Source organism: Quercus lobata, chromosome 1 (genome assembly GCF_001633185.2).
Source record: "Quercus lobata isolate SW786 chromosome 1, ValleyOak3.0 Primary Assembly, whole genome shotgun sequence".
NCBI lineage: Eukaryota > Viridiplantae > Streptophyta > Magnoliopsida > Fagales > Fagaceae > Quercus > Quercus lobata.
Window position 1 is genome coordinate 15122881 of NC_044904.1, and position 22672 is coordinate 15145552.

The 22672-nt window shown below is 37.2% G+C and overlaps 3 protein-coding genes and 1 non-coding gene across 4 annotated transcripts; 1 reads left to right on the forward strand and 3 right to left on the reverse strand.

Annotated features, from left to right (window-relative positions):
* Positions 1 to 1005: 1005 nt before the first annotated feature.
* LOC115980470 (protein UPSTREAM OF FLC-like) lies at positions 1006 to 5163 on the reverse strand. The gene is made up of 6 exons (XM_031102715.1): positions 4404 to 5163; positions 4245 to 4314; positions 4004 to 4119; positions 3027 to 3912; positions 1484 to 1782; positions 1006 to 1370 (listed from the first exon to the last, which is right to left on the reverse strand). Exons 1-6 carry the CDS (start codon positions 4603 to 4605, stop codon positions 1345 to 1347), a joined length of 1599 nt encoding a protein of 532 aa, XP_030958575.1. The 5' UTR covers positions 4606 to 5163; the 3' UTR covers positions 1006 to 1344.
* A 3048-nt stretch (positions 5164 to 8211) lies between these two features.
* On the reverse strand, positions 8212 to 8976 carry LOC115949649. Its single transcript, XM_031066939.1, has 2 exons — positions 8767 to 8976; positions 8212 to 8619 (listed from the first exon to the last, which is right to left on the reverse strand). The coding sequence occupies exons 1-2, from the start codon at positions 8974 to 8976 to the stop codon at positions 8212 to 8214; spliced, it is 618 nt and encodes a 205-aa protein (XP_030922799.1).
* A 4990-nt stretch (positions 8977 to 13966) lies between these two features.
* Positions 13967 to 14062, reverse strand: LOC115956217. The gene has a single exon (XR_004084281.1). It is a non-coding gene; the product is annotated as a small nucleolar RNA Z102/R77 (small nucleolar RNA).
* Positions 14063 to 16514: 2452 nt separating this feature from the next.
* On the forward strand, positions 16515 to 20823 carry LOC115981358 (probable acyl-activating enzyme 1, peroxisomal). The gene is made up of 2 exons (XM_031103530.1): positions 16515 to 16780; positions 19227 to 20823. Exons 1-2 carry the CDS (start codon positions 16583 to 16585, stop codon positions 20700 to 20702), a joined length of 1674 nt encoding a protein of 557 aa, XP_030959390.1. The 5' UTR covers positions 16515 to 16582; the 3' UTR covers positions 20703 to 20823.
* Positions 20824 to 22672: the final 1849 nt, after the last annotated feature.

Below are 22672 nucleotides of genomic sequence, written 5' to 3' on the forward strand. Positions count from 1 at the left end.
TGCTGACATGAACATGGCAGCAATAGTGATTCCAGTGTAGACTTCAAGGCCAATTACCATTTTAGCTGTAGCAAGAAACAGCTTCACACCACTTCAATTAACAGTTCTAACTTCATTATTGTAAGTGCTTGTCTGAGGCCCACTTTTATGCTCTGACCGAAGTTATTAAAGATAATTGTCAGTCTTTTGATGCTTCCTCTCTGCCTTGACATAAAGTTAAGATAAGAAAAAGCAACAACATGCACACGTCCAGAGAAAGCTACTACAACACACTCACTCTCTCTCTCTCTCTCTCTCTCTCTCTCTCCCCAAAAAAAAAAGACTCCGAGCATCATATTAAAGTTGTCCAAACAAGCGAATAAAACTTTCGGTAGCCCATACCTCTCTAGTCTCTACTTTTTTTTTCTTTTATTAAAACCCAGATCCAGATTTGTCTGAACAATTTGTTGGGAACACGACAATCACTAGTCAACCTCTTCAGTCTCCCATAGGGCCCGTTTGAATGCAAAGTTAATAAAAGTCAAAAACAAAGCTCATGCCGTTTAGAGTTAACCCAAAATTAAAAATAAAAACGTTTTGCTCTAGAGTAAATCACTATTTAGCTTTAGGAAGAGTTAACAAAAGAAGCTTTTTAGGCCCCTTTTAACTTTTCAACGCACATGGCTTGCAGAGGTATCCCAGGAAGAGCTAATCATGCCAAGGATTATACTCAACACTCAAAGAAACATTCACCCCAAGCCCACCTCTAATTTTCATAGGCTTCATTGACAACATCAGCACCCACATGTGATATATGATTTGACTTGGATTTAGTGCATTGAGAGCGTGTTATGATCTTAACAAGTCCAGTGCAATAGGACACTAAACCCATGCCTTTACTTTACCTCACGTGGTAAACGTTTAGAGTAAACTAGTCACCCTTTTTCCCTAATTTTTATTGTTGCAGACAGTAAGTATATTTTAAAGAAAACAAAGGCAGCAAAAGGAAGATATTGCAACTGTTGAAAAGAAGAAAGAAACAATCCCATTTAAGAAAGCTGGTCCAGAAACCAGCTCAAAAAATCCGAGGAGTTGGTCCACTAGGACCATACCTGCACTACCCAGTGCCACAGCTCCCTTTGCAAATGAGTGATTTGCTACTACTCTTTTTTACTTTCCAGATTTTACAGAATCATTAAGTGGACCCCGACAACATATCTACCATCATTTCAAATTCAAACCAAACCTGAAAACCCGTAGAGTTTTACAGAGTGGAGGACAACCTTTCTCAAATCAAAAAGAAAAAGGAATCCATTTTTTTTTATGAGCTGCCAACAGTGGTTTCACAAGGTGCTTTGGATTCGATTATAACCCGAGCTCCTGAAGCAAGCCTGTAGGAGAAAATTAAACAAACTGTTAACCAACATTTTACCAAGAAAGTGGGATGACAATGATAATTTTTGAGAAACTAATTTGAGAAATTGGGGTAGACTCAACACTTAACTTTCTTCGATTTTGATCACTTTCTCCTCTTCTCTAAAGGAATCTAGCCTCTTTGATTGCTTTCTCCCCGAGGAAGGCTCTGTAATTCTCTTACTACCACCGTTGGATACAATGGGAGCTACGGTTTGTGAGCTGTCAGCTCCGTCCGAAGAGTTTCTTGGTCTATCTGAAACAGGTGACTTCATAGATTCACTTCGTGGCTGCTTGCTCAATGAAGTCTTAATTGATCGTGGGATACATTTGGAACGTCCTGAGGTTGACTCCTCTTTGTGCTCAATCGGATCCAATTGCTTATATATCCTGCAAATGCAAATGGCATTCAGTTTCATACTTTTCACTCTATTTGCAGAAAATTGCAAAGGAATTAACCACACACGGAAGGTCAACATTGATGTTATGACTGCCATATCCCTACAAAATGATTTATTTTTTATTTTTAATAAGTACTCCTACTAGATGCCAAACAATCTCAATTAACAACCCTTGACCCATTAATCCACTATATCTATCCCAATAACTCCAGTTAATTCAACAAAATTATCCGTCAATCAATGCAACTACATTAGGATAAACAAAGCCACTTATATCCTAAATTGGGTATTAAAACAATAGTTCTAAATTTCTCAATGAAGACTCAATGCGCGTTCCCTGGATTTGTTTTATTTAGAATTTTAGATAAGTATAATCCATGCATGTTTCAGGATCAATTTAATTAGTTCTTACAAAGTGTACTCACGCACAAGCATCTTCACAAAACTAATCAATCACCAACTCAAGTTATTCCAATTCTCAACTGCACATTTTCAACTGGCCATATAATATTTTTATAACTATTTTAAAAGTATGCTCTTTTTGCAAGTCTTTTAAATTTGCTATTACCTATAATATTAGAAGTTAGAACACCTTGCTCAGCTATGCAGAAGGCCAAGTGAGCTGAACACGATCTTACATTAGCTCAGCTCCTTAAGATATTGATATTGGAAATCAAGCATGATTTACTTTTGGCTTGTGTAAGACATTAATGAGTCTGAACAAGCATCAAAGTGACCTGAGCCCCAAGTATTTATACACAAGTGGAAATGGTTAACAATCCCAAACACACATGTATTAGGAAAGGTGGTCCACAAAACAAATGGTTTAGATGAAGGATATAGGTATCTTTGTTAACTGAATTCTGCCCCATCTTGTTATAATAGCGAACAGTATGTTCAAATCCAGTTAGACTTGATCAGACAAGCTTTCGCTGGATGAAGGAACTCAAAATTTAAGAACTTCAATTCTTTTTGAACAAAATACTCCAATCCAGAATATTTTCTTAAGGGAAAAAATATATATTAACGGTAAAATTAAACTTCAGTTGCGCCCCCAACCACTTGGGCGAAGGCTCAGCAGTTTCCCCTAAAATAAATGCACCAATCAATCAAATTAGCAATTCTTGCACTTACTATTTGGTTTTAATCTATGATAAATCCCTAATGTTCGTGTACCATAGATGTGTTCAAAAGATGTAACAGTGCAAGAAAAAGAACTGGAACCGGACTGACCTGTCAGCATTACAAGAAGAAGAGCGTTTCAGAGAATTAACTCCTTCTCCTTCTTCCTTAAGCATTTTGGTCTCAATCAAGCTCCCGCTAAAATATTCTTTGTCTTCCAACCTAATGCCCATCAGCCTTGGATTCTCTGACAAGCAATCTAGCTCCCCCAACACTAATGAAGTAGAGAACAAGGGGGAGGGAAATTTTGAATGGGAAAACCTGGGCTTATAGGTTGGAATCAAGCCAAAACTGTGGTCCTTCACTGATACTGACCCGCATGAGATCAACTGCATGAACACATTTGTAGCCTTTAGCCTTGCATTGGCTGGCATTCTTATATCTTCCTCTTCAAGAATCCTAAAACTGTTGATTTTACTAACATCAGCTCTAATCAATGATTCTAAAGTTTCCGTCTTGCCCCCAGACGAAGACGCGCTAGAGGTAGATGGAGGAGGTGAAAACGATTCCCTACAGATCTCAGAATTCTCTTTTGCACGTGAAACCTGATTTCGATAAACATCACTACATTCAGGTTCTAACGACCCATCATCAGTTGAAACACCTCTTGTACAAGTCTCTTTGACCTTACTTCTGCTTACATTGTCCTCAGTCTGCGTGGCTGCATCAGCCAAACCATCACCCTGATAAACCTTATACTCCGTCAAGCTCAAAGAACCACCCCACGAAGAATTCTTTCCAACTCTAGACTCCGGAGACACACAAGTCGAATCGGGTAATTGAACCGGAGGAGACAGCTCATCCTCTTGGGAATGTTTTATCTCCTTCCCGTTCATACTAGAAGAAGAAGACGAGTCATCATGACTTCTAGACGAAACGGGCTCCGGTAATTGTTTCAAACTCTGCATTTTTATATTTGCAATGGGACTAAATCGCTCTGCAATGAAAAAAAAAAACTCTAGATTTCAGATTTTCTTAATTCATTTTCTCTAATTAGTATATACATTATGCAATTTCTCTCCTATTACCAGAGTTAGATTCATCGAAGAGCTCAGAGCCTTTGAGAACATATTCATTCCCGTGAGCCGGAAGAATCCGATCATTTTCGCTAAGATCATGCCACACAAATCCATTTTTGTAGCTTCTGCATTTGGCATATACAATTATATAATATATATAAAAAAACCAAATATCATACTGCCTAATATTCAAATTCCATTTCCATTATTTTCTTAGCATCCAAACAGAGTCACTATTTTTTTTTCTTACCTCTTACAAGACCAAGAATACATAGAAGCCATGCCTCTTCCTCTCAGAACGTTAAGCCTATCAATAACATCTACCAAAAAAAAAAATCAAAATTTTCAAAAAGCTGAACAAAATTAGAGCAAAAGATATGAGAGAGTGAAACGATGGCGTTTTAGGTACCTCTCAAGAAAAGTCCATCGGAGGAAGAGAGAGGAACTTCCATGAAATGAGGGTGTTCGAGCTGGCGGTTACGGCAGAGATAGTAAACGACGGCGACTTTGACATTCCGGGGATTCTGTTGGTACTTCGGCGACTTTTCCGTCCAAACTTTTGACCTCTCCGGACTCACTTCTCTCCTGTACTTCTTCATTCTCGCCTCCATTTTTCTCACTCTCTCTCAGTCTCACATCCAAAAACGCCACCGTTTTATATAGAACAAGCTTGGGTGGCCAACGAGAAACCCTAATAATATAATATAATAGTTAAAAAAAGCTAGAAGCTAAAAACCTAAGAGTTTGAAAGTGGAAATCAGATCTGAGGAATCAAACGGTGAATAAAACAAAAGAGAGAATAAGAGAGAGTGGCGAATCAGAAGAGTAGTACGTGGAAATTACAGAACGGTCAAGGATTGGGCAATGGTGTGGGAAAAGAAGAAGATAGAGAGAGGGGAAAGGAAAAGACACGAAATGATTGTGATTGATCGAGAGAGAGAGAGAAGGAAAGGAAAACGGTAGAGGACGCCCGCATTTACTGTGTTAGTTAAGTGTTGTTATATCCTTTTTTGACGAGTTGTGTGTACTTCATTTTCAAAAACGTGATACAGTTGCGGGGAGAGAGGGGAAGAGAGAGACCGAGAAGGACAAGACTCGAAGAAGAGATAGAGAAAGGGGAAAGGGGGGAGGAAGTAGCTTAAGCTAGCTTGGCTCATATTTTTCAGGTAATTTTTTGGCTGATGCGGTGGACTCTTTTAGCATTTACTCTCTTTCTCTCTCTGTCAGCTTTTTCCCAGGCTTTGAATTCAACTCTTTGATTTTCTTCTTGTTTTTATTCTACTATGTTCTATTACTCTTTTTACTGTTTTTTACTGTTTTAGCCCTAATGTTTACGTTTCTTATTCTGAGTCTTGTCCAAGGAGGATGTGAGGTTTTACTCGTTACTTACAATTATTAGTACTTCTTTTCTTTTCTTTTTTTTGAGAATCCGCTCCAGGAAGAAAAAGGGGGGAGAGAAGATTTATTAAAAAAAATTTGAATGACAAATAGTTGCTATGTCCAGAGAAACATCCTCCATTTAGACATTAAAAGGGGAAAAATTACAAGCTAATCTAGCAAGCCTATTTGCTACTTTGTTTTCTTGTCTGCGGGTATGATAGAAAACCAAATATCTAAAGGCTGAAGAGGCAATTTTGATGTCCCTAATGATATGTCCAAAGTTGGTAGAGGAGTAGTCTTCACTGTTCAGTGTCTTGATCACAAGTTTTGAGTCACCTTCAACTATAACTTGGTCGAATTGTAGCTCTCTAGCTAAACAGAGGGCACTACACGCTGCCAACACTTCCACCATCTCTACTGAGGTAGGTAATGGAATAGTTTGTGAGGAAGCAGCCATTGCTAGACCTTTGTCATTCTAAATAATGACACCCAACCCAGCTAAGGCTTCGTTCTTAAACATAGCCCCATCGAAATTAATCTTCATCCAGTTTACGGGTGGTGGATTCCATTTGACAGGTTTGGTAGGAGAGGTGGGCAATGGGGAGGGGGATTCACTCCTTAGAATTTCTAGAGGTTGTCCCAAGCCATGAAGTTGATCTTGTCCAACGAGATTGCTGCCTCCCCCACGCTCATTTTGTTTCTTCGGGTCTAGATTAGTGAAGTTGTCATTGCAAACAATTCGAAGAGGTCACTCCTTTCTTGGCACATTTGAATAACATCCAAGAAGATGGAGCATTTCTTGGTCTACCTGACTAACCAAGCAAAGTGGGCTACCCAAACTTCAAATATAGTTGGACACAACCATAAGGCGTGTAAGACCGTTTCCTACTCCATTCCACAACTTTGGCAAACCGCATCATCCAAGATCTTCCTCTTCATCAGATTAACCTGAGAAGGTAGAGAATCTAGCCCTACCTGCCAAATTAGAGTTTTCACTCTGTTTGGGACCTTCATGCTCCACACACCCTTCCAAATTCTTTTAGTTTGTGACAAATCCAATGACCTTGGGATTTCATTGGCTTCTTGCTCCATAAGTAATCTATACCTAGATTTAACAGAGTAATCACCACTAAAGTTTAGGGGCCAATGGACTTTGTCATCACATTCCTCAATACTAAGAGGAATAAATTTGATTAGTCTAGCTTCGTAAGGCAGGAAGAGATTATCAATCAATTCATGGATCCAGCATCGTCTTTCCCCATCAATCAATACTAAAACCTGTGCTTCACTATCCAGAAAATCCCGAGGAGACAATATTTGTTTAAGATGAGGATCCAAGAGCTAGTTGTCCTGGTAAATGCAAATTCTCGATTCGTTACCCACTCTCCACTGCATTCCTTTGCGAATCACATCCCTCCCCTTTAGTATGCTCTTCCAAGCATATGAACCATTCCCTTCCTTGGCATCCATAATACTTCCATGTGGGAAGAACTTTGCTTCGAAGAACCTGTGGAATAGGGAGTCCTTGTTGTCCAGCAGTCACCAAACTTGTTTAGCGAGCATAGCATCATTAAATTTTTGGAGTTCTTTGAATCTCATACCTCCTAAACTCTTTGGTTTGTAAAGAGAACTCCAACTTGTCCAGTGAATTTTCCATTGATCACCTCGCTGCCCCTACCAGAATCTCCATATTAAAGCTTCAATGTCATTGTAGAGTGTAATGGGTAGCTTGAAACAACTTATGGAGTAGGTCAAATGGCTTGAATGACAACTTTAAAAAGGACTTCACGGCCTGCTTAGGAGAGGAGCTGTTCTTTCCAACCCTGAAGTTTTGCCCATATTCATTCTTTGATGTAGGCTAGGCTTGCTTTCTTTTTCTTGCCGACTAAAGCTAGTAGCCCGAGATATTTTTCGTAGTGCTTGATCTCTTAAGCACCCATGAATTCTTTTATTTGGTCTTATGTGACTATTGGGGTGGATTTACTGAAGAAAAGACCTGCTTTACTCCTATTTAACTTCTGCCCCGAGGCCTTCTTATAGCAAGATAGCAGATCTTGAATCTTGTGACATTCAGATAGGGAGGCTTTGCAAAAGACTACACTGTCATCTGCAAAAAACAAATGTGTCAGTCTTGGTCCTTTTTTACAAATAGACACTCCTCTAATGTGACCTGTTTCTGCTACTTTATGTAATAGATCATGCAACCCTTCTGTACAGAGGATAAATAGATAGGGAGAAAGTGGGTCACCTTACCGTATGCCCCTAGAAGGATGAATTACATTCGAGGGTTCACCATTGACTAGGATGGAGTAGCTTACCGTCGTTATACACTCCATTATTAGGGCCATCCACCTATCACTAAAACCTATCCTCCTCATCAGAGCCTCCAAATAAGCCCATTCAACTTGGTCGTATGCCTTGCTCATATCAAGTTTCAGTGCCATGAACCTCAACTTACTGGTTTGGTGGTGTTTCATGTAATGGAGTGTTTCAAATGCCATAAGGACGTTGTCTATAATGACTTTCCCCACTTGGAAGGCATTCTAGTTTTCGGATATGATAGAGGGAAGGACGGTTTTAAGTCTGTTAGCTAAGACTTTAGCCACTGGCTTGTATATTACATTGCATAAGTTAATGGGCCTGAACTTCATGATGCTCTCCGGGGATTTTACTTTCGGGATCAGGGTGATATTAGTGTGGTTGATTTCTTTCGGTATTTTACAGTCATTCAAACAATACAGAACTGCAGCATATACATCATCACCAATCAAAGTCTATAAAGACTGATAGAAGATTGGAGGCATACCGTCGAGGCCAGGGGTAGTGATGGGTTCCATCTACTTGATAGTTGTGTCCACTTCTTCTCTTGAAAAGGACTTGATAAGTTGGGCATTCATTTCATCTGCGACTGAGGGGTGGACTGTATCAAGGATTTCTTTGAAGTCATATGGGCGCGTCAAAGAAAACAAGGAGTTGTAGTATTCAACTGCTATCTCTTTAATCTGACTCTTTTCAGTACACCAAACATTGGCACTGTTTCTCAAACCTAAAATCCGATTCCTTTGATATCTATGGCAGGCTATACTGTGAAAGTAGCTTGTGTTTCGATCACCACATCTTAGGAAAAAAGCTCTAACTCGCTGCTCCCACATTTGGCTTTCCTTATCTAAGAGAGCATTGACTTCCAATTGCAAAGCCTTGTCCGCTACATAGTCTCCTTCTCCCTTCGCAACTGCCTGTTCGGCCTTAAAAAGCAGTCTCCCTTTAATTTCAGTTAGTTTTTTAATGCACCCAAAAGATTGTTTACTCCAAATTGAAAGTCTATCACCACAAGTTTTAATTTTACCTGCAATTTAGGGCATGGTGGTAACCAAAGATGTTTGTCCCCATACCGAGTTGATGGTATCACTACACCCTTTATTGCTCAACCACATCTTCTCAAATTTGAATGGTTTGTTCGGTTTGGGAATGATCCCCTCTGGCTTAACGATGATTGGTCTATGATCGGAGGAATGGGAATGGAGATGCCGAACCTTTGTGCCTGGATTGCGGGCGAACCAATTGTTGTTGGCAACTGCTCTATCTAGTCTCTCAAGGACCATTCCACTCGAACGTTTTCCCTTCCAATTAAATTTATCACCGACAAGCCCAAGTCCATAAGTCCATACTCGTCCAAGACATCTCTGAAAGCCTTCATCAAGTTCTCTTGTCTCGAACCAAGCCCCAATTTTTCATGAGACCAAAGGATTTCATTAAAATCCCCTACACACAACCAGGGGAGAGAAAGTCGTCGATGGAGTTGGCAGAGCAATGACCATGTTTCGTGCTTCTTGGCCGTATCAATAAGGCCATAAATTCCCGTGAACTGCCATCTCCCTTCCACTCTGTCTCTGACAATGGCATCGACATGGTTCGAGGAGAATGAGAGCACTTCGATGTAGAGCGATTTAATCCAAAAAAGGCTTAGGCACCTAGATTTGTTAGCTCGCGTAACAATCCATGAATGATCAAAATTCAACTCACCACAAAGTCTTCGTAGCCCATCTTCGTCTGCCCAAGTCTGGCCAAAAACAGGCCAGCAGGATCTTGCACTCGAATTAAAGTTTCGAGCTCTCGAACGGTGTGCCGATTCCTATGCCTGCACACGTTCCAATAGAGCCAACTCATTTTTGCCGATGGGGCTGGTGATTAACCACCACCGTTGGTGGTAGGTGTTCATCAGTGAAGGGACATTTAATAACTTTGCATTTTGGAAGAGTGATGAAGTCAGAGCGAGGAGGGGAGTTTCATTTTCCTAATGCTAGGTCAAGCTCCTAATTATTAGAGATGATAGAGGGCCTTTGGATGCGAGCCCACTTCTTTCCTGCTTGGGCCTGAATGGACGGGATGGGTGAGTCCAGATTCGTTATGTCACTCAAAGGGAGAGACTGAGTGGGCTTGTTAGGAGCTCTATCCGAAAGTGGGCTAGGCTTGACAAATGGCATTGACTGGACTCCTTCTTTTGTATCGCTAGTTACTTCTTTTGAAAGCACTGAGTGCATGTCCATCCTATCAAACTAGCAAATTCCTTTATCAATCTCCTAGATTAAGCGCTCAAAATCTGTTGAGAGAGTAGATTTCGAAGGGAGATCTGAAGCTGGAAATTCTAAAATGATCGAAATAGCGGATTTTTCTCTAGGCTGATCATGGCTAGCCAAAACTTTGTTGAAATCATTAATTATCATTGGAGAGGGAGTTGATGTCTCCAGGACCATCGTATGGACCGCCTCGTGGGGCTAGGGTGGCGGAGCTGCTGTATTTTGAGTTGGGTTTTCGATTCTTTTCTTCATAAAGAACCTCGGAACTAAAACTACGTTCTTATGAGAGGCTACGAACGGATGAGCTCTAAGCCACGGCCTAAACTATTGGTCTTCAGGCTAAAGGGAGCCTTCACTATCTATCCATGTCTCATAGTCTTTGTCGTCGTGCGTGAGGCATCCACACTAGTAGCATAGGTTGGGGAGACATTCATACTTAAAAGATACCCAATGTTCTTTATTGTCATCTAGGGTGATAAGCCAATCTCGACAGAGAGGCATGGAGATATTAATGGAGACTCTCACTCGGATGAAACTACCTCTGTCACAGTCGGGGGGATCTTTTAGGTGTTGGATCAAGCCTATAGGCTCGCAAATCTGTTCTGCTACCTCTTTGTTTCTGAAACGCAATGGTATGTCGTAGACTTGCACCCAAAAGGAGACCCTGTTGAAGTCACATTCCTCCAAGGATGTGTCCTTCATATATCTGGAAAGCACCATTAAATGTTTGTCGAAACTCCACGGTTCCGATGATAGAATTTTGTCCACATCTACCCCATTGTCGAAAGAGAATAGAATTATATGGTCACCATTATTCTTTATCTTAAACCCTGCTTTAGATCTCCATAAGGGTGTGAAAGTTCTAGCAATGGCGTCGATGTTTAAGGGGCACTTTGTCAGAAATCGTGTTGCAATAATGTGTTCAGTGACAGCCTGTTCTTTCTTCAATCTAAGACCTAGAATTTTCCTATCAGATAGTGATAGAGAGCTCCAGTGCTCAGGGATGGCAATGGGGCGGGGCGGGGCGGGGCTAAAGGATGGGATCTTTGTCCCTGCCCCGCATGGATTTTTCTTGTCCCATCCCCGCCCTTTAAGGCCCCGCGAAGACCTGCGAAGCCCCACCTTATACTGTAAAACTTTATTTCTTGTTAATTTTCCTTACAACTATTACCATTTTTTCAAATAAAATGACATGTTTCAATATTAAAAATATACTTGAAATTATAAATAAATTTATCCTATCAAATCAAACTAATTTTTAGCAAATACTAAATAATATTATCTAATAAATTTATCCTATCTCAACAAAAATCTCACGATATGACACAATAAAATAATCCAAACTCCTAATACATAACAAAATAAAAATTGCCAAGTTCTTCAGAAAAAATCTCCACTTTCTTTCATCATTGTGACACCACTTTCTTCTTCATCATCATAATCATCTAGGATATTTTGGAATGTATCTTCAATTCCATCTATGGTAGATGAAGAACCTAAAAAAAAGATAAAATAAATTAAATCAAACAATTGAAAAATATAATAAAGAATGTAGCAACATAAATCATTGCATAATTAAACTAGTAAATTTAATTACCATTAATTTCAACCCATAACCAATTTTGAGCACACATTAATGCCTCCACAGTCTTTTGATGAAGTTTACTGCGATGTGGACTTAACAATCAACCACTTGTGCAAAATGATGACTCTGAGGCAACAGTTGACACTGGAATGGCAAGGATATCCCTTGCAATACGTTGCAAAGTAGGATACTTTGGCCCATTAGATTTCCACCATGTCAAAATATCAAAATCCACAGTTCTTGGCATTAAATCATCCTCAAGGTAATGGTCCAACTCCAATTTAATATTCCCACCCCTTTTTTTTTTACTAAGATATCTTTCAAAGTCCATAAGGGAGTCATCAACTTACAAATCCTCTCCCACACAAGGGCCACGAGTACCTTCCCTACCCATTCTCCCAAAACTGTAGTCACGAATCATTTCATAACAAATATCTCTAACCATTTGAATTTCATTATCAACTTCATCACCATAAATTATTGGAAAATAATATTCTAACAATTCAATCTTATATCTTGGGTCTAAAATGGTTGTCACAGCCATAACACCATGAATCACATTCCAATAACAATCAAATTTTCCCAACACTTTAAATGCCATACTCCTAATCACATCATTTGCGCTTGTAAACCAAGAATTCAAAGCTATTTTTATTTCACACACCTTAGGAAAGAAAAGATTAGCTGTAGGGCATGAGGTACTTGAAAATAGCTCTGTAATCTTGTGAAACACTGTCAATCTCTCACATATATTACTTGCCATCTCCCATTCTTCCTCTGTTGGAATGCACTTATAAGATGACTCACATATGTTCAATCGATAAAAGACATTTTGATACTTTATAGCAAAAGAAAGCATGAGATAGGTAGAGTTCCAATGAGTCTTACAATCAAGGGCTAGTTCTTTGGTACATTCAACATGTGCTTGTCGAGCTATCTCTTCAAAATTCTGCCTTCTCTTTGTTGATGCAGTCCAAAATCCCACACTTTCTCGAACCTTTTCAATGCATGATCCAATTACATCCAAACCATCCTGAACAATCAAATTAAGAACATGTGCTGCACAATGCATATGTAACATTGATCCACGCATAACAAGTGCACCACGTTGAAGCTTATCTAAGATAATTTTTATAACTGCATCATTGGTACTACAATTGTCCATAGTCACAGTAGATAACTTCCTATCAATATTCCACTCCAACAAAGTATCTAGAAGGACACTAGAAAGCACTTCTTTCATATGTGGAGATGGCACATAAATAAACCTTAAATGAGAAATTTAAATAATTAGAACCAACAATGATATAAGTTCATAAAACATTTGAAAAGAATTTAATTGAAACATAAAAATGAATATATACTTTAAAAAAAGTACCTCATAACTCGGCTTTGTAATCTCCACAAACCATCAATGAAGTGTGTTGTTACAACCATAAACCCTCGCCTTTTGTTTTGTGAAGTCCACATATCAGTGGTAATAGAAATTCTACCCTGATTCTTATCAATTTCATGCTTTGATTTCTCCCTTTCTTTCTCATAGATGCTCAAAATGTCCTTCTTGATTGTGTTCCTAGAAACCATCCTGAACAATGGTTGAAGAGAAGTTGAATATTTTTTAAAACCAATGTGGTCAACTATAGAGAGGGGATACTCATGCAAGATGATCATACGAGCAAGTTCATTTCTTGATACATTTTGATCAAAATTATAAGCATTCACACTCGCCATTGAATCCACTTTATTTTGATCCCTCGCCAAAATTTTTTGATTCATATCCCTAATGTCTTGAAACTTTCTCCTTGGACATATTTTCACGAGGTCATGCAAATATTTAGTGCCATAATTGGATCCCCTTACTAGCAATTTCTTATAATAATTGCACTCAGCCTTGTCTTTCTCATCAACTCTCTTTCTTTTAAAATGATTCCAAACAATTGATTTGTACTTCCCCTCTTCTTGAATTATTTCATTGCTAGGTTGGACTGCCTGTACATCGTTTGGCATATTCAACAGAGGTGATGATGGGGTTGCATTATCTTCATCTACTATCAAAGGAAATTGATTGTTGCCAAATGGATTGGAGCTACCAATGTTTTCATGTGAAGTCATTTTTTTCCTGATGTTAATTTAGCAACTTGGTAATGGACAAACTATATTTCTCCAACAAAGATAATATAAAATAATGGGAACGAAAAAAAATAAAATAAAACAAATCTCCTTGGCAACGTTGTTAAACAATTAAAATATATTTAGCAACGTCGTTAAAAAATTAAATTAAAAATCATAGCACCCACAGCACATACACAAATGGGTATTCATATTTCATTGGCCTAAAAAACACTAAAACAAATCTCCTTTGTACCTTATATTTTTTAATAAAAATACATAAAACAAAATTAAATAAATAATTTTTTGCGTGGAGAACGAGAATGAACAGCTAGAGCTAGTAGCCTAGTACATGATTGATGCCATCATATTGGCAATCAAACCAATAGGGAAACATATCCCTAACCCTCATCATCTTGTTCTCCAAAAATTAAAAAACAAAAACCCAGCTTGTAAAATAGATATGGATTTTAACAAGCATAAAGAAGCAGTGTTGTTAAGCAGCCAAATGCGTACACAAAATTACAAAAACAATGACACAGACACATATTTAGAGCCACAGACCCGTACCTCATTAAAAAAAATTATATTATGTTCATGATGAATTGGTACCTTATTTCCAATTTTGCTAGAGAGAAAAAAGAGGTAGAGCCACGTTAGGTAGAATAAAATAAGCTGATGATATTTTTGTTTAAATAGTAGGGTTTTAGGGTACGATAAAATTACAATTTAACCCTTATTAATGTGGGGCGGGGTAGGGTGGGGCGGGGTGGGTCTAAAAAGGGTAAACCCATTCCCGTCCCGTCTCGCCCCATGGTGCGGGTCTAAAATCTCGCCCCATCCCCGCTCTACCACCTTTGCAGGACGGGAAAAACCCGCACTGAACAAAACAGGGAGGGGAAAAATTGTCATCCCTACTGTTGAGTTTCTATAAATAAATAAATATAAGTGGGTGCTTGTGAAAAGGTTTGGCTTACTTCCAATTCTTTTTTAACTGGATATGTCATTTTATTTTAAATATACAATGACAAATGATAGTGGGTTTTAATATTTGCATTTTATTTAGTTATTTGATGATGTGGCAGTTTCTCATTAAAATAAAAATAATTCCAATTAAAAAAGTACTAAAGGTAATCCAAATCCCTTATGAAAATACTATCATTCAATCACTACTTACACAACTTATCATGTAATATTAATTAAGGATATTACAAATAATCTATACTATTTATAAGAGGATTCTCCTCTTTGAGCTAGACTTTTATGTGATTCAAAAATATCTTTAAAACTTACGTTTAATAGGGAAAAATTTGAGAACAACCCAATAAAAGTATATTTCTAACTTCACTTAAAATGCCTACAAAATAGAACACTCTCTTACTAATCTATATCTTCGAAACAAACTTCCAAAATAAAATAAAAAATAAAAAAATTACAACACTAAGACAAAAAAAAGTCAAAACACGTGTGATGGGACTAATAGTATATAGGTGTTATAAAGAATATATGTTATTTAAAAAGAGAAGAAGACGTAACCAGTGTGGCACGTGATCTATTGGCCAGGCATTGGGTTAACAAAACTTAAGTTTTGAGTTCGTGTCCTCCCGAATCCCGATTCCCCCACTAGTGATGCCAGTTGTTATATCAGTTACATTGATTATCATTTCATTATAAAAACATTTTTTTAGTAATAAATATATAATAACCGTAAAAAATTGCTATTTTAAAAGTAAAATTGATAACAACTATAAAAAGTGCGAAATTTTTTGTATCTTATCCGTTATTATACTGATTTAGCATGATAAAAAATTTAGCAAAAAATTCTCTCTCAAAAAAAAAAAAAAAAAATTTAGCAAAAAAGATTTAGCATGATAAAATTTGGTGGGGCTGGGCTGGGCTGGGTGGAGCTTTTAAAAGTTGGCCCTTTTTCTATTCTATAATAGTATAATTTGTACCATTTCGGCAAAAGAATGCATGTGATGCGACATGCGGCTCCCTTTTGAATCTCTCTATCTGTTCGCCAGATTAAGAAAAATAAAACAAAACAAAAAAATGTAAACGAATATTTTTTTTTAACGAATTTTTGTCTGCCAAGAAAATCTAGGCCATGTTTGGTTCCTCAGTATTCTGTTTTTGTTTCCCGTCTTTTGTAAGACTCACTAAGGAAAAGTTTTTTTGGATTTATTTTTTGTTCTCATTTATATTTTCAATACCCAAAAAAAAAAAAAAATGTGAGAATGAAAACAAATTTTTGACATTTTTATTTTCGGCAAGATGAGTTAATTGGAATTTTATTATAAAAAACTGAAAATTGTGGAAAAAATTGTGAGCATAAGTGAGAAATACAGATTTTTTTTTTAATAAGTAAGAAGAATCATATGCCAAATAGGATAACTAGTATTTTCTGTTCTCATGTTCAGAAAATTGATTAAAAAAACCAAAAATTAAAATGAAAACAAAAATGAATAAAAAATGGATAAAAAATACAAAAATTAAAATAAAAACAAAATATGAGTTATTTGGAGGAATATGAGTAACAAAGAAGAGAGAGAGAGAGAGAGAGAGAGAGAGAGAGATTTATTTGAAAGTGATAAGCACCACTCAAAATCTACCATATCGTGACAAAGCTCAAGGAAAAAAAATTGTTTTAAAATAGGTTTTCAGTATTTTGTGCACTAAACCCAATAGGATGTTGTCATATGTCTAAAAATTACCGCTTAACAGAACGAGTCTAATGTCCATGAAACACTGAACTTAAGCCTCTCTCATTTGCCACATGAGTTGGCACTTGGCAAGATATGTACGTAAGTTTTTATTTTTATTTTTAAATAGCCTTAAAAATAGTCCAAACTCCAAAGAGTAGCTCTTCCATCTCCACTTTACAAATTTTTGTTGTTGCTGTTGTTGTTGTTGTTGTTGTCTCTGAAGTTAAATCCAATGGAGGGTATGATTCGAAGCTCTGCAAATTACACCCCACTCTCTCCCATCAGCTTCTTGAAGCGGTCAGCGTTGGTCTACAATGATAAATTCTCTATTGTGTATGGTAATGTCCGGTACACCTGGAAAGACACCTTTGAACGTTGCACTAAACTTGCTTCTGCTCTTGCCCAGCTTGGAATTTCTCGTGGAGATGTGGTAAGTACTGACTTTCTCACTTATATTCAGAATTTTTGCAACATTTGATTTTATGTTGTCACCTTTGTAAACAATGTTAAAACCCTTCAAACTTTTCATATATTTTTTTTATTGGGTTTGAATTTTAAAATTTTTTCACTTTCTTCATGTTTGTAACATGCATATCAAATTTCTTTCAAATTGGACATTTTCTATTATTCAATCAATAAACTTATTTTTTATGTATAATTTCATACCACAAAAACTTGAAATTTAAACTTTTGATTGATGACATAGCAATTGATTTTTGATATTCTTGAAATTTTGCAATCATGGAGGATTTAATAAGAACATGTAATTTAATAGTTAGATTTTCAAAATAAAACCAAAAAAAGATAGAGAAGTTTGAAAGGGGAGAAACCTTTTCTTTGTTTAATTTTCCTTGCATGAAAGAAATTTGAAGAGAATTTTTAATAATATGTTTTGGACTTTAATTTTTGGTTACAATTTAGGGGCCAATTTTTATAGATTATTGTAGAAAACTTAATTATAATGTAAAAAGGTTTAAAAATAAATCCTAATTACTATATTATTATAAAAGGACTTCAATTTGGTTGCATAGACCTAAGAAAACATTAAAAATAAGGGAATAAAGTCCTAATATTTGTAATGCATAAATTATATTCTACAATAATAAGGCCTTAGTCCAAAATTTTTTGGTGTCGGCTATGAATCCTTGATAAGATTAGTCATGATTGGCTAAATGTATTTTTTTCCTCCCTTACATTCTATCTGAAGTCATAGCCTCTATTACTTCTTTAATTAATGTATCTTTTTTTTAACTACAATTATATTCCTCTATTGTAGTCTAGAGTAGTGGTGTGATTTATTGGCATTGTCTACTTCTTTCCATTGGAAAGAACATGGGTTCAAATTCTCCATCCCCATTTTCCGCTTTGTAAGGGGCCTTTTAAGTTCTTTCAATGGAGTTTGACTCCCCCCCCCCACCCCCCTTCCTTTTTCTTGTTTTGATAGTATAGTATCATTTGTTTTATTGTAGCTACTGAGTCATGTTAAGCTAACAAGAGTCTTCAATTAATTGAAAATTAGGGACTACTCTAAGCTCTTTTCTAAGTAATTCAACAGTGTCTTTCATTTATTGAGGAATTTTGGGGATATAGCAAAAAATGTTGCTTCTCTTCATTCAATGCCATTACATAAGAGTTAGTTTTAAGCTGTGGCAGAGAGAGAGAGGAGCCATTGACTTTTGGACTCCCTCCCTCGTATTGTGTATAAATTGAAAAACTAAAGGGTTTATTATATAAATTTTCCCGTGCTTGAAAAAAATTCCTGACTTTACCATTGGTTTTAACAATAACAATCAATTATGTATGAATATGAATACTATGCATATAGTCATGCTAAAAATTTCCAGTGAACCATGCCAATTGACAGAAAGACTCATCAGTTACATGTATAACTTATAATTTTTTTTTAAAAATTGCATATGGCCTTTTGGCATAATGACACCTACCCTTAAAAATATGGCGCTATGTTTGGGGTTTGATCCCCCGTTACTTCACTTGGCTAAAAATAGAGGCAGTAGCATTTGTTGGATGAGTTTTGTTCCACGTATAAAATTGACATTGTTTGTGTGTTATCCTTTAGTTTTAAAAATAACTTTTTGTAATAGTTTGAGTGTAATTCTTTTCATAGTGTCATAGTCTTCGCAAGTAATTTATGATGAAATAATTGGATCATTATCACCAGATTTCGGTACATTTTGAACAACATCTTGATGGAAGCTTAATAAACTATTTAGGCTTTGAGACCTTGCGTTTCACTTTAACAAGTATCAAATATGAGTCATATCATTTCTTTCTTGGTTTGTTTTTATTTTTACTCTTGTTCTATCCTTGACGCCCATTTCTGGCAATGATTAGAAATAAGTTTGCCTGTTTGCTTGTTTTTATTTTCTTTGCTTGTAACAAGTGGGGGAGGAGGATTCAAAATCTGATTCTTCCCCTAAGGAGATCGGGCAATCCCACTGAACTGCTATGCTCTTCTTGGAAAATGTAAGCTTTGTTGCCGATAAAGATTTCCTTATACTCCATCCCCCTTAAAGTGAGAGTACCCATTGAAAGAATCCAAGTTTTAATTTATATTTCGTTGAAGTTTATAAGTGCATTTCAACTTTTTCCTCGGAAAGATAGATTAAGAAAATTAAAATTTTTATATCTAACTTTTCAAAATGGACATCTTAAAATGAATAGAGTGAGTGGCTACTCATGGATCTATACAATTTCTTTAGTTATCTAAGTGCTTGAGGCATCAATTCTTTAAAAGTACTAACTATATTACTTTATTTCCTAAAATTTCTTTTTATTTTTCCCCTCTCTCAAAAGCGTGAAAGCACTCTCCTTAATTTTGATTTGTGTTTATGATAAACTTTTACTCACTTGAGCAGGTTGCTGCATTGGCCCCTAATATTCCAGCAATGTATGAGCTACACTTTGGTGTTCCAATGGTAGGTGGTGTTCTTTGTACACTAAATGTCCGTCATGATTCGGCAATGTTGTCAGTATTATTGAGACATTCAGAGGCCAAAATCATTTTCGTAGACTATGAATTTCTTCATATTGCTCAAGGAGCAATTGATATTCTTTCCAAGACGAGGACCAAGCTACCCCTTCTAATCTTAATTCCAGAGTCCGATCAATCATCCTCTAACATCAGCAGCACTATTTCCACGTCGAACTATCTGGAATATGAGGGTCTTTTACTGACCGGAAGACTTGATTTTGAGGTCAGGTGGCCAAATGATGAATGTGATCCAATCTCGGTAAATTACACTTCAGGTACCACATCAAGCCCAAAAGGTGTTATTTATAGCCATAGAGGTGCCTATCTCAATTCACTTGCAGTGGCACTTTTCAATGAGATGAGCTCAATGCCTGTATATTTATGGTGTGTTCCTATGTTTCACTGTAATGGGTGGTGTCTCACATGGGCTGTGGCTGCTCAGGGTGGCACAAATGTCTGCCAAAGGAATGTGACTGCAAGAGGAATTTTTGAGAATATTTCTCAGCACAAAGTGACCCACTTGGGTGGTGCACCCACAGTTCTGAACATGATAATAAATGCGGCAGCTAGTGAGCGGAGGACACTTCCAGGGAAGGTGGCAGTCATGACAGGTGCTGCACCTCCACCTCCACATGTGCTATTCAAGATGGAGGAACTAGGATTTATTGTTACCCACTCATATGGTCTGACAGAAACTTATGGTCCTGCAACAGTTTGCACTTGGAAACCTGAATGGAATTCTCTTCCTCGAGATACTCAGGCAAAGCTTAAGGCTCGTCAAGGGGTTCACCATCTTGGCCTTGAGGAAATTGACATTAAAGATCCTGTTACCATGAAGAGTGTACCCCCTGATGCAAAAACCCTGGGTGAAGTTATGCTTAGAGGCAACATTGTGATGAATGGATACTTGAAAAATTTGAAAGCAACACAGGATGCATTTAATGGTGGATGGTTTCGGAGTGGGGACTTGGGAGTGAAACACTCTGATGGCTACATAGAACTAAAGGATCGTTCAAAGGACATTATCATTTCTGGGGGAGAAAATATTAGCACAATTGAGGTGGAAGCTGCACTTTTTAGTCATCCAGCAGTTCTCGAGGCAGTTGTTGTGGGAAAACCTGATGATTACTGGGGGGAGACACCTTGTGCATTTGTGAAGTTGAAGAATGGGTGTAATGCCACTGCAGAGGAGATTATTAAGTTTTGTCGCGATCGATTACCCCATTACATGGCTCCTCGAACTGTTGTTTTTTTGGATGATCTGCCAAAGACTTCAACTGGGAAGACACAGAAATTTGTTTTAAGGGAAAAGGCTAAGACCATGGGAAGCCTTCCAAAGAAGAGCATAAGTAGATTGTAAAGCAACTTTAAGGAATTTGAAGGTGTACGTTTACTTAGTACCCTGTTCCTCTTATGTTGTAAATTGTAATAATCATAATTTGCCAAAAACTTTGTATTTTTTTTTAGGGTGTTTTAACCTATGACATCCATTTCTGATAATAATTCTTTATCATCAGACCAAGATATAATAAGTCCAAAAACTTTGTATTCAATTATTTTATTTGAGCAAATTACCATTTTCCCCTAATCATATAACATTAGCTTTTTTTTTTGGTTAAGTAAAATAATATTAAAAGAAAGGGGAGGCCCAATCCTCAAAGAGGGCAAAGACATCAGAGAAAACCAACCCATCAACATTCTTACAAAAGACCCACTAAGAGATGGAAGAGATAGGATGAGTTCCTTAAGTTGAGGAAAAGGAAGCCCAACGGGCCAACAAATGAGCAATCTCAAAAATTGAATTTTACAATCAAGAAACAGGGAAGGAGGTTGCAGCAGTCAAATAATATGGGAGAGATCTTCCACATTACCGTAATATGGAAGATCTCTCCTATATTACCGTAATATGGTGGCTTTTATGTAAAGGGCCGCTAGTATTTTCATGTTGTTCAAATTGTGAATTCTCAAAGTTTGAATTTTCAATCTAGGTGCATTGCTATCTATGAATTAGTTGGCAATTGATGCATATAGAAGAAAATTTAGTGCTCAACCGTGGACTATTTAACCTAGGGGTGGCAAAATAAGCCTAAACCTACCCACTATAATTGAACTCAAACTCACCCAATTATTAGTTGGGTTAAATGGGTATCAACCCAATTAAACCTAGTGATTATTGTATTTTAACTAAAAACCCATTGAGCCTCATTTAACCAAAAAAAAAAAAAAAAAAAAAAAAAAACCCAAATTCAATCCAGCCCTTCCCATAACATTAAAAAAAAAAAGCCCTCAAACGTGTCATTTTCCTTCATTTTCTCGGCCTCCAAACACTTCTTTCTCTCACTTGCTTTCTCTCTCTAACTCTCACAGAGAACAATGAGGCACAACAAACACAACACTGAGACCACCGAGTCTCGCTTCTTAGGAACCATATCTGCCTTTTCCATTCGAAACCACCACGACGCTATGGAGGAGAGGGCGGCCGAGGAGAACGAAGTGGTGGAGAAGGATGGGGAGAGGAAGGCAGAGAGAATGGGGTCAGAGGCTATGGAGTCGAGTGCCCACCTCGCCGATCTTGCCTACCCAGCGCCGATCTCGCCTGCCTAGCCCCGATCTCTCTTTTCCCTTTCATTTTTTCTTTCTTTCTTCCTCCACTCCTCACCAATCTCGCCTAAGTTTTTTCTTTCTTTCGCCAATCTCGCCTGAGTTTTTCTTTTATGGCTATGGGTTGATTTTCTTGGCTTGGGTTGTTGTGGGTTTTATTTTTGTGGTTGTGGGTTGGCTTTGAGATCAAAATTTCTGGCTTTGATTAGCGTTTTTTTTTGGTTAATAATTAGAGGTCTTAGGCTGTGTTTGGTTATTGAGAAAACGAAGGAAAATCATAATTTTTATTCGTTTAGGGACAAATCCATGAATCCTATTTGGGTTCTTAGCTAAATTCAACTATTGATTTTGCTGAAGAAGAAAAAAAGAATTCTAATCTTTTGATTTTGCTGAAGAAGAAAAAGAAATTTTAAATCCAAGAAAAGTTTTTTCTTTTTCCCAGGAAAGTAGAGTGGAGACTCTAAAGAGTGGAAAAGGGAATCTAAGAAAGTGTTGGGGTTTTCACTTTAATGGCATTTTAGTAATTTTGATAATTGGGTGAGTTAGGGTTTACCCATAATAATTGAGTTGGGTTGGATTTGGGTTAGAAGCAATTAATTAAATGGGTTTTAATGGGTAAATGAGTTTTATATATCCAATCCAATTATGCCTACCCCAAACCCACCCATTTGACACTCCGAATATTACGTTAGCTCTAGCAACTTAGTGTGAATTCTCAATTATTTTAAG